The following is an 11510-nucleotide window of genomic DNA, read 5'->3' as shown; positions in this document are numbered from 1 at the left end:
TGGTTCATTTGATGTCTTTTCCTGAGAAAATCATGTTCTTTTCTTTTTTTTTTTTTTTTTTTTTTTTGGAGAATCCTTTCTGCTTTTAAGGAAACAACTTTATCTGGACACTACTTGGAAGTCTTCCTTTTGCCCTGGAGATTGTGATAAGCTCAGATAATCAAAAGCTAGACATTTCTAAATGAGGCTATGAATTCAGGAATCTTGATGCAGAGTAATCAGAAGTAATTGGCAAACTCTGACTGACCAGGAGATTTAGTAACAGACTCTAAACCCCTTTTTACAATATACTCAGAGCTCTCTGAAAATGCAGTATAAAGATAGGGGTAGTCATACAGGGTACACCCCTGGGGGAATAGAATTCAGTAAACAAGATACATTGACAAAAATAACCTTTTCTTACTTTATAGTGTAGCCGAGGAAATGATAAAATAAAAGAAGTTAGGTGTTACCATTTGCTATTCATAAAAGGATAGGTTCCGCCTATGGCAAAAGAGACCCTGACTCAGAAAAAAATCAGTCTCAATAGTGAGAGTTTTCAGAAACAGGGAGAACATTACTTTCTTACTATAACTATAGTATTTTCTTTTTTCTTTTTTTTTTTCTTGTGGAAGTAAGAGGATAACACTTTCTTTGGAGACTTTTACAGAAATCATAAAAGGCTTAATTCTTTAGATAATTTAAGTGCGTACCCACCTAATTGGAGAGAAATATAGCTTCCAGTTATATGGTTCATTAGAGCAATAATAATTCTTATTATCTTAATTGCTTTAACTACATCAGTCAAAAACTATACTACAAAACATCTGTCTCTATAAACTTGAAAAGGGTTTGTTACTTAAAATTAAAGTTATGTGTTTTTTTTCCCAAACCACCTTCATCCAACCAAAACTCTCAAAGAATAAATTTATAAGTCAGCTCACTGAACAAGTTTGACAGCTTAAGTTTCTTAAATACTCTTTAAAAAAATATAAAGATTTATGTATTGCCAGGGCCCTGCCCCAGCACATTGATAGGGTAGCCTCAAATCCCCTACATAAAGATAGCTTTGAACTTCTGATCCATTTGCCCCCATGTTCAGAGTGCTATAATTACAGACAATTTTTTAAAGATTTATTTATTTTTTATATATATGCATACACTGCATCTGTCTTCAGACACACCAGAAGAGAGCATCAGATTCCATTATAGATGGTTGTAAGCCACCATGTGGTTGCTGGGAATTGAACTCAGGACCTCTGGCAGAGCAGTCAGTGCTCTTAATTGCTGAGCCATCTCTCCAGCCCATAAACAAATGTTTTTGACTGGTTTATTCCAGACCATCATTCTAAGAACTAAGGTACATCCCAAGCCCCAAGATTGAATTATTGTTAAATTTTAAGCTTATAAAAAAAAAAAACAAAATATGGCAGCTTATTCCTGGCCCTTGGGAGGTCAAAGTGGGAAGAATATCATGGGTTGGAAGCTAGCCTGGGTTCTTGACAACCTAAACTGTAGAGAACCATTTTCAAAAAACAGTAATTTAAATAAAGAATGAAAGAAAGGACAGAGGGGGGAGGAGGGAGGAAGAGGGATGGGGAGAAGGAGAGGGAGAGGGAGAGGGAGAGGGAGAGGGAGAGGGAGAGGGAGAGGGAGAGGGAGAGGGAGAGGGAGAATATACAAAAAGAACAGAGTCAAAACACAGGAAATGGAAGCAGGAGGATCAGGATCTCACATTCATCTTTGACCAGCCTGAGTAAATTAGACTCCATCTCACACAAACAAAACAGAACATAGTCCCACAAGGTGTAACATTATTGGTCCCTGAAAACGTACTTTAAAAGTTCTTACTAGAAGCCAGTCTATTTTATTGGCAAAGTAGGAAGCAGCAGTGAAATGCAAAGCCGAGTGGCTAACCTTGAACCCACAGTCTAGTCCAGGCTGCTCTAAAACTCCTGGCAATCTGGGTGCAGGGGTTACAGGTGTGAGTTGCCTGGCGTTACTTCTTCTACATTTGATTCCTAGTTTATTCCAATAGAAAATGAGCAACGGGCAAGTGTTCATTTGTTAGGAAATAATAAAAGTTCTTTTTTTTCCTTTTTCTTTTCTTTCTTTCTTTTCTTTTTCTTTTTCTTTCTTTTCTTTTCTTTTTTTTTTTTCTTTTTTTGGACAGGGTTTTTCTGTGTAGCCCTGGCTGTCCTGGAACTATAAAAGTTCTTTTTATGATGACCTAATCGTGTTCACATTTTGTGTGTGTGTGAAATTTGTGAAATGAAAAATTTCAACCAGTCAGGAATCTTTTCGGACCTGGAGTGAATGTCATATTGAAAATAATTTATGTAAAACTATAATACTGTATGTGTATGCATACTTTTCTCCATGCACGTTCATAACTAATACATGTTAATAAAACTAGATGTAAAAAAAAAACAGGACATGAATTCTCATCCTTCTGTTATTCATGTTTAGTCCTCTTTTCTAGAAAATAAGGCTAATTCCTGCTGCTTTTTCCACTCTTGAAGTGTTAAGTGACTATTAGGGAGGGAGCTCAGCTTAGTGATCGCAACAATAAAAAAACTACGATTCCCAAAATGCTTAGAGAAAGAGGTTGCCACTGGTCTGGGAGACAGTTGCAGCTTCTTCCAGGCATAGGTGCTAGATTCCCCCTCAGAGGAGGGTGCAGCTTGTCCTTGACTGGTTTCTAATGCATCCAGGGATGTGTAGTTCCCGTAGGGCTCCAGTGCGCCCTCAGGGCAGGTCTCCTACTACAAGTCCCGTACTGACGCGGGGCTTGGGCAGCGCGTGCGTGCTGAAGCTAAAGGAGCATGTGGGCGGTGCCAGTAGCGGGAGGAGTAAAGATGGCGGCGCGGGGGCCTCCGCCTTCATTCCCTGGCTGAAGCCCTCCGAGGGAGGCGGCGGTGGCCACACAGGGCTACCAACAGTCTTGCGGTGGTACTTTTGGCAGCAGCTGCGGACGCTCGAGCCATGGCGGAGCTGGAGCACCTGGGAGGGAAGCGAGCAGAGTCGGCACGAGCGCGGCGGGCTGAGCAGCTGCGGCGCTGGCGGGGCTCGCTGACAGAGCAGGAGCCCGCGGAGCGACAGGGCGCGGGGCGCCAGCAGCAGACCAGACGCGGGAGCCCCAGGGTCCGCTTCGAAGACGGTGCGGTCTTTCTAGCTGCCTGCTCCAGCGGGGACACGGACGAGGTGAAAAAGCTTCTGGCAAGAGGTGCGGACATCAACACGGTCAACGTGGACGGCTTGACAGCCCTGCACCAGGTAGGACTTCTCTTTCGGTTGTGTGGGGTCTTTGACCTGCAAGCCTGTGACCCCGTGAGCTGCCTCACCAAGAGTATTATTAGTGTCACCGCAGAGCCCTCTTGCAATGACCATGCCACTTCAGTCAACTCACATTCTTGGCCACCCTCTTCCACTCATAACCAGGGTGTGGGTCTTTACTTGAAGGACTGGTGTCACCCGGGATACTGGTCAGTGTTTGTATTTCCCTCCACCTACTTGGGTTGTCATGGTGACTGATGATTTGGCCCTTGGTGTTATCTCTAGATTAGTCATCTTTACCTCTCTCCTGTGCCTGTACATCATGCCACTCATACTGTCATTAGCCTGCTACCCTTTCAGAAAATTCAACTTTCTCTTTGCGTGGCCCAGTTACTAAAACTTCTTAGGTCAATTAAAGGGAAACCCCACTAGTGGATGGAGACAGGCAGCTTTTTTGAAACGACACTTGCTTTGCTGGTGTGTGATTTGTGTCTTCTCCAGGCCACCCTTAGAACACCCTTGACCTCATTGTTATGGGTGTCTCATTTTCTCTGCAGCAGTGCTACTTCAGTCAGGGGCAGAATTATTTCTGTCTAGTACTTATGGAGTAGACTTTCAATTTTATTTCTGAATCTGTCTGTAGAAATGGTAACCTTCGAAAAAAGAAATGACTATATATACGAGTTACAGGTAATCTGAGAGTTCTTGTGCTTAATAATAACGCCTTGATTTCTCTCACTTATGCAACAATATTCTCTGTATACTGACTGTCATAACTCCACCCTCTCTCCCCATCTGAACTTCGCCAGTTATTTTGGTGAACTGAGACCTGGGTACCTACTCTTTCTCCTCTCCTCTCCTCTCCCTCCTTCTCTCTCTTTCTTTCTTTCTTTCTTTCTTTCTTTCTTTCTTTCTTTCTTTCTTTCTTTCTTTCTTTCTTTCTTTCTTTCTTCTTCCTTCCTTCCTTCCTTCCTTCCTTCCTTCCTTCCTTCCTTCCTTCCTTTTTCCTCTTCCCCTTCCTCTTCCTTCTCCTCTTTTTTTTTTTTTTTTTTAAACAAAACAAAACAAAACCAGCCACACAGACTCTCATGTAGTTCAGGTTCAGGTTGACTTAGAACTCTCCATGTAGCTGATCCATCTGCCCCTATGTCCCCAGTGCTGGGACTGCCCAGTCTCGGCAGTGCTGAGGATCAAGCCAGGCGAGAACTCTACCGACAAAGCTACATCCACGGCTCACAGCTCATTTTCTTACTTTTCCTTTGCTGTATGTGCAACATGAATGAGTGCACATAGGATTTAACTTTTTGCCGGGTGTTGATGACCACGCCTTTAATCCCAGAACATAGGAGGCAGAGGCAATCAAATCTCTGAGTTCAAGGCCAGCCTGGTCTATAGACTGAGTTCCAGAATGAACAGGGGTACACAGAGAAACCCTGTCTCACAAAACCAACTAATCAAACAATAACACTCCCTCAACCCAACCCCCAACAAAACCACTTTTAAATAATAATTCACGTTTACATTAAGCCCCTTCCTTAAATATACTTAGTTAATAGCTTAATATTGTTCTTATTGCTCTCTTCATATGGAAGAGAATTCTCCTCTCAGCCTATTTTATTCGGGATCCCACCTAGAGTTTTATATATAGCAACCAGTATTTATATAGTACTTTGCTGTTTAAGAATGATTTTTATATGTCTTCTCTCATGTAACCTTGGTAGTGTTCTTCTGCAGTGGGTATAGTTGGCAATAATGTGACTCCCATATTCAGAGGGGGAAGGTGAAACTTCAAAATCTTTATGTGTGTGAGATCCCAGGAAGGAGGAGAGTTACCTGTGGTATTGATTTTTCTGATTTCAAGCACAAAGCCCCAAAGCCCACTGAGTAAGGAACTGGATATAGAATGTGGCAAAAACTAAGAGAACTACAGTCAACTTTAAATAAGATTTAAACGAAATGTTTGAACTCTTGGAAGGGTGACTTCTCCATACATGTGAAGAGCAGGGCTCAGCTGGGTGTCTTCATTCATTCTTCATCTTAAGTATTATTATTTTTATTATAATATAACTTAGCAACAGTGTTTCTTTTATTATTTTTATTTTGATTAGTGTGTGTTTGTGTACATATGTGTGTGAGTGCATGTGTGTGTGTGTGCCATCATGTTTGTGTGGAGTTGAAAAAGACAACTTGGGGGGCCACTTTTCTCCTTCCATCATGGGTTCTGGGTTCTGGAGACGGAACTAACTCAGTTGGCAGGCAGGCAGGCTCAGCAAGCATGGTTACCAGCTGACTCTTTACAAGTGACTGTGCTAGCTAAGTGTAGTCCTTCATACATTTTATTATTATTCGGGGAAGCCATTCGCAGTGGATCCTTCCCTTGCAGTTCTGCCTCTCTCTGCCTTCATCAGGAGACTGACTGCCTTGCTGCGTCTCCCCCTTCATCCACAGCTTTGCTGGTGAAGGGTGCTGTCTCTCAGCTGAGGCATTCTCTATGTTCATTAATCCATAGAAGTAGGAGAGGAAGGGATGCTAGCTATGGGATAATTCTTCTTATCTACAAGTGTAATAGAAGAATTTCTCTAGGTTTACTAAGTTGTCTTGGTCGTGGTGTTTCTTCATAGCTGTAGACAATAACTAGTGACAGTCAGATTGAATATGTATACTTAGTACTAGACAATTTCAGTTAAAGATTATTACTCTGCTCAAAGATTTGATGTCAAGCCAAACGACTTTCTGTTTTGTGTGTTTTTTGTTTGTTTTCTTTTTCCTTTCAGAAAGGGTCTCACACGGTAATTTAGGCTAGCCTGAAATTTGTATAGCCCAAGCTGGCTTTGAGCTACCTGATGTAGACAATAGGAACCAAACTAAGGTCCTCTGGAAGAGCAGCAAGTGACTTTAACCACTGATCCATCTCACTAGTCCTAAATTTTATCTTTTAAAATTAGCATACAAGGTATTAGGTATCATAATGGCTTTCTTTTTTGATTTAAGAATAAATTCATGATGGCATTTTAGGCCAAAGTGTGTTTGAGTTGATCGGCCACTCACTCCATGCTCTCTCCTTCTGTCCCTCGTCCTCTCCCCTGCCTCCCCTGCAATGCCCTCTTCTGCTTCTATGGCACAGGTGCCCTTTGAACACCTCCCCTTCTTTGGCGCCTCTTTTCCCCTTCTCTTAGTCTCCTTTCTAGGGTTTCTGAGCCTTTATCCTTGTTTCTACACATATGTATATGAGAGAGACACATGGTGGCTGGCTTTTTGAGTTTGGGTCACTTTCATATTTCCCAGCTCATTCCATTTTCCTGTAAATTTCATTTTTCTTTACAGCTGAGTAAAATTCCATTGTATATTATATTAGCTATTGTCTACTGTTGTGAAGAAACACCATGACCAAGGCAATTTATTGAAGAAAACCTTTAATCGGGGGTTTGTGTGTAGTTTCAGGTAGTTCATGACCCTCATGGCAGGGAGTGCGATGACAGGCAGGCATGGCACTGGAGCAGTAGCTGAGGGCTTACAACCTGATCCACAGGCAGGAGGCAGAGTGGGGGGTGGGGAGGGAAGGGATGAGGGAGACAGATGGGCCTGTCTGTCCTGGGCTTTTGAAACCTCAAAGTCCCTCCTCTCCCCCCAAACACCTTCTCCAATAAGGCCACACCTCATAACCCTTCCTGAATACTTCCACCAATTAGGGAGTAAGCATTCAAATCTATGAGCCCATAAGGGCAATCTTCATTCAAAACACTATGTATCTATCACATTAAAAAGTTTTATTGTGGAGCTGAAGAGAGGGCTTGGTGGTTAAGAGCACTGACGGTTTTTCTAGAGAACTTAGGTTCAAATCCCAGCACCCACATGGCAGCTCACAGCTGTCTGTAACTGCAGGATCTGACACTTTCACACAGACATACATGTAGGCAAAACGCCAATCCACATAAAATAAAAATAACATTTTTATTACTTGTGTGGCATATATTTATGTGCCACCTCACCCATGTGGAGGTCAGAGGACAGCTTTTGGGAGTTGGTTCTTTCCTTCTACCATGTAGGTCCTTCCTGGGGATTGAACACAGGTCGTTAGGCTTGGTGTCAGGGACCTTACCTGTGGGAACTAGCTTGCAGGCACTCTACCATATTTTCATTATTTGTTCATCTGTTGTTGGGCATCTAGACTGGTACTATTTCCTTGCTATTGTGAATGGGGCAGCAGTCAACATGGATATACATGCATCTCTATAGTAGATTGGATGTATTTTAATGAGTGAATTAAGATTTGGTAGCTCCATTAAATGTCCTCCAGGGCTCAGTGAAGACAATACTAATCTAATGATAGTCCATGGAAGCCCTTGTTTCTGCATAGGGACCTCCATTTTATTTATATATACACATAAGAAATGTACGTGATGATAATCCAACTTCTTTATTTAGTAGGGGTAAATATCGCCTCTCTTGGTATCCTCATGATTATGGACTTGTGTGGTCTAGTTTCGGACAGAAGTTTGTGGTTACACACATTCCAGATTTGGACCCTCAGAGTAATCTCAGATTCTAATTCAACTTGTGTAGTCTGAGACAGATTTCACTCTCTAGACCATGCCACCTCAAACTTGTAATCTTCCTGCCTCTTGCTCCTGAGTGTTGGTATTCCAAGCATGAGCTACCATGCCTGACTACCTCTGTCATTCTAGAACTGCTTTAGGTGACCATTAACTTTAGAGAAGTTATAATTACATATTTCTTTGGAAGAGATATGAGGGATGGTGCAGACAAGAAGAGGAAGGTAGGACAGTCAGAGGCAGATGGATAAAGATGAGGATGCATGTCATTCAGGTCAATATAAAAGAAAATATTTCATGTGCTAATTTGTATGTAAGAATAAGGCTAGGCTTTTAGTCTCTTCCCTTTCATTCCAGTTTATAACTTAATTTCTCTCATGGTTTCTTCCATCTGTGAAGTGACTTGCCTACGCCCTATCCCAAGTATTGACTTAACTGCTTAGTGTCAGATGCATGGCAGTATGGGATTTGGAAAATCCTGTTGGCTCTTTCAGGACTGTTTGTACAACTGTCGTCATCCCTCATCATTTCAATAGCACACCCTGTCATGCTGTTTAATATGATGCATCAGGCTATGTTGGGCACCTGGCTCCTTGCCCTGTGAGTATTAGTCCCAAGTTTCCATGCTCTGTACACTCAGCCAGTTTGAACTGGATTTTCTCCCCGTTTTGAAGTGCACATGGAATTGACTCATTTATATTTGTACCCTGACCATATATCTCTTTGTTCTTCTTTTTCTCCACATTCTCTCCCTCCCCGTCCCACCCATCCTCTTCTTTCCCTTTCTTTCTCTTCCTCTCTCTCGCCTCCCCCTCCCTAGATTGTCCCTGTCTCTGTCCCTCTGTATGTGTACACTTAGAAGTCAGAGGACAACTTCTAGGAGTTGGTTCTTTCTCTACTATGTGGGTTCCAGGGAGTGAACTTAGGTCTTCAGACTTGGTAGCAAATGCCTTCACCAGTTGAGCTATCTTTTTTGTTTGTTTGTTTGTTCTTTTTTTTGTTTTTGTTTATTCTTTTTTGAGCCAGAGTTTCTCTATATAATCATCCTGGCTGTCTTGGAACTCACTTTGTAGACCAGGCTGGCCTTGAACTCACAGAGACCTGTCTGCCCCTGTCTCCACAGTGCTGAGATTAAAGACTTATGTCAGGACACTATCTTGCCAGCCATTTTTAAATATTTTAAAACATGTGTGTGTGTGTGTGTGTGTGTGTGTGTGTGTGTGTGTGTTTTAGGACATTCAGGTTATTTCTAACTTGCTCTAAACATTTGCAGAGTTTCACTATATGATAGCCTAAGGCTGACCTTGAACTTGCTATTTTCCTAACTCAGCCTTTTGAATTCTAGGATTATAGGTGTGTTCCACCTTAGCTGGTGGACTGATTTTATATTTGTAACACTCGCTCTTTGAGATTTCCATGAGTTCTGGCACATGTGTCACTTCCACCATAATGAAGATGAAGAACACTATCATTACTCTCACATTCCATCCTTCCTCCCTAGAGAAATCATAAACCACGAGGATCTTAGACATATCCCTGCAGGTACAGTCTCGCTTGAAACATGATTATAATAAACTTCTTGTTTTGTCTTTTTAAAGACAGGCCTTCTCTATAAACTAGGCCAGCCTTGAACTCAGCTCTGCCTGCCTCTACCTCCCAAGTTCTGGGATTAAAGGTGTGTGCCATTACTGCCCAGCTGATTCTAATAAACTTATTTTTAAAATCTAAGAATGGAGAAACTTAAACATCACTGAACGTTTCTTTACGGAGTAGACTCTCCTGAAGCGCACACACTCATCCCTCTTTGTCCTGTGATAAACTCTCTCTCTTAAAAGAGAGAGTTTGATATTGGGTAAATTATTGGAATTATGATTGATTTTACTTAATTGTCTATTTCTTAGAGATACTTGCAATTTGCAAATTGAAATACATGCAAATGGAATGATGTCTATAATTGGCTATAAAATACCTCTGTCAGGATGGGGTTGAGGTACTCACAAAAAAAACAAGATTAGACATTAATTATTTGAGAATCCATCAGACTATTCTATTTTTGTTTAAGTATCCCATTAAAAAAAAAAAAGCCTTTAAGAAATATGAGCAGGCAAGATGGCCCAATAAGTACTGGTCCTTGCTGCCAAGAAAGCACGAACCCACACGGGTAAGGAGGCAACTGGCTCCCACAAGTTGCTCTCTGTACTTCACTCACATGCCGTGGCACTTAATGGTACACATACAGAAATATGAAAAATTGAATTTATAAAGATTGTAAATAAAGGAGCTAATTTAGATGTAGCATATGACCTGTTGCAAGGCTTGTTGTGTTGCCAAGAGTTGGATTCAGGATGTATGTCCGTGTGTAAATCTGCACTGATGACGGCGATGGGGTAGAGTCCCTCTGCTGTTCTTCATGCCTGTTTTCATCACTGCTTTTCTTGTCAGGGGCCTGTGTATGCTTTCCAGTGCTCTACTGCCAACCTGTGTTCAGTCTGTCCTGTTGTCTTACCTGAAGCTCATTCTATTCTGAAGTATTCCAGTTCAACAATATGATTTCTTAGGGCTAGAGAGATATCTCAGCGGTGAGAGCACTGGCTGCTCTTCCAAAGGCCCCAGATTCAGTTCCCAGCACCCACGTGGTGGCTCACAACCGTCTGTGACTCCAATACCAAGAGCTCCAGCAGCCTCTTCTTGCCACTGTGGACACCAGGCTTGCATGAGCAAACAGACATTGCGCAAAAAAAATATACATATACAAATAAATAACTCGTAGAAAAATGATTTCTTGGCTTCATGACACCTGGGCCATTATGAAAGAAACTTAAAACAGTCTTAACCCAGAAAACATGTGCAGGGCACATTGGCTATGTGGATGGCTTCCTGCACAGGCACTGCCTCCCCATGTGTGGGTGAATGATGGACCGACACTTGGAGTGTTCCTATGGAGATGTGGTTGGCTGGCACCTGCTCTTGCAGCCTGAGGAAGGAGCTGCTTTTCTAAGTGAGTGGAGTTCACAATGAGATGTTTGGTTTCTGAGCTGTGCCTGCTTATGTGCAGCCTTTTCATGTGAGGCAGTGTAGTTTGTTTCTTTTCTTTTCTTTTTTTTAATTTTGGCTTCTTGGTAACTTTTAAGATTTTTGTTTTTAAAGTTGGTGGCAAAAGTATGAGATAGGATTTTAATATGCTCAAACAGATTGTTTGGGTCCTGTGGACAAAGCTTCAGTTTCATGAGTTCCTTCATATCGATTTCCACCTCCCCTACACACACACACACACACACACACACACACACACACACACACATTGAGCCTGTTACCCCCTACAGTAAATAACATGAAAGACGAGGGCAGAAGAAGACCCCAGCTCGGTGTCAGTCACTCAGGTGCTGGGCAGTGATTGGGAAGAGTGGCCTACCTGCAGGCCATCTGGTGAGAGTCAGCTTCCCTGCTCCAGAGCTGCAGCAGCTGCAGCAGTGCATGCAGTCAGTGGCCAGGAAAGGTGGTGCTTAGCAGGCCCTGACACAGACATGTGAGCACAGCAGTTCCAGACACAAATGGACACTGTCCTGCTTCAGCACTGTGCTGTTCCCATTTCATGACAGGATCACCAAGGCAGGTGGATTTCTGAGTTTGAGGCCAGCCTGGTCTACAAAGTGAGTTCCAGGACAGCCAGGGTTATACAGAGAAACCCTGTCTCGAAAAACC

General features: G+C 42.4%; 1 protein-coding gene across 1 annotated transcript in view; it reads left to right on the top strand.

The window, feature by feature from the left end:
- Positions 1-2828: 2828 nt before the first annotated feature.
- The window catches only part of Ppp1r12b (protein phosphatase 1 regulatory subunit 12B), a 200741-nt gene continuing 192059 nt past the window's right edge, over positions 2829-11510 (top strand). Inside the window, exon 1 of the mRNA XM_029538692.1 lies at positions 2829-3255. Coding sequence (XP_029394552.1) covers positions 2965-3255 — 291 coding nt within the window. The 5' untranslated portion in view covers positions 2829-2964. The remainder of the gene's footprint in view (positions 3256-11510) is intronic.

The sequence above is a fragment of the Mus pahari genome, chromosome 5 (assembly GCF_900095145.1).
Source record: "Mus pahari chromosome 5, PAHARI_EIJ_v1.1, whole genome shotgun sequence".
NCBI lineage: Eukaryota > Metazoa > Chordata > Mammalia > Rodentia > Muridae > Mus > Mus pahari.
The sequence above is the reverse complement of the archived record's forward strand: the minus strand, read 5'-3'. Positions and strand labels throughout refer to the sequence as shown.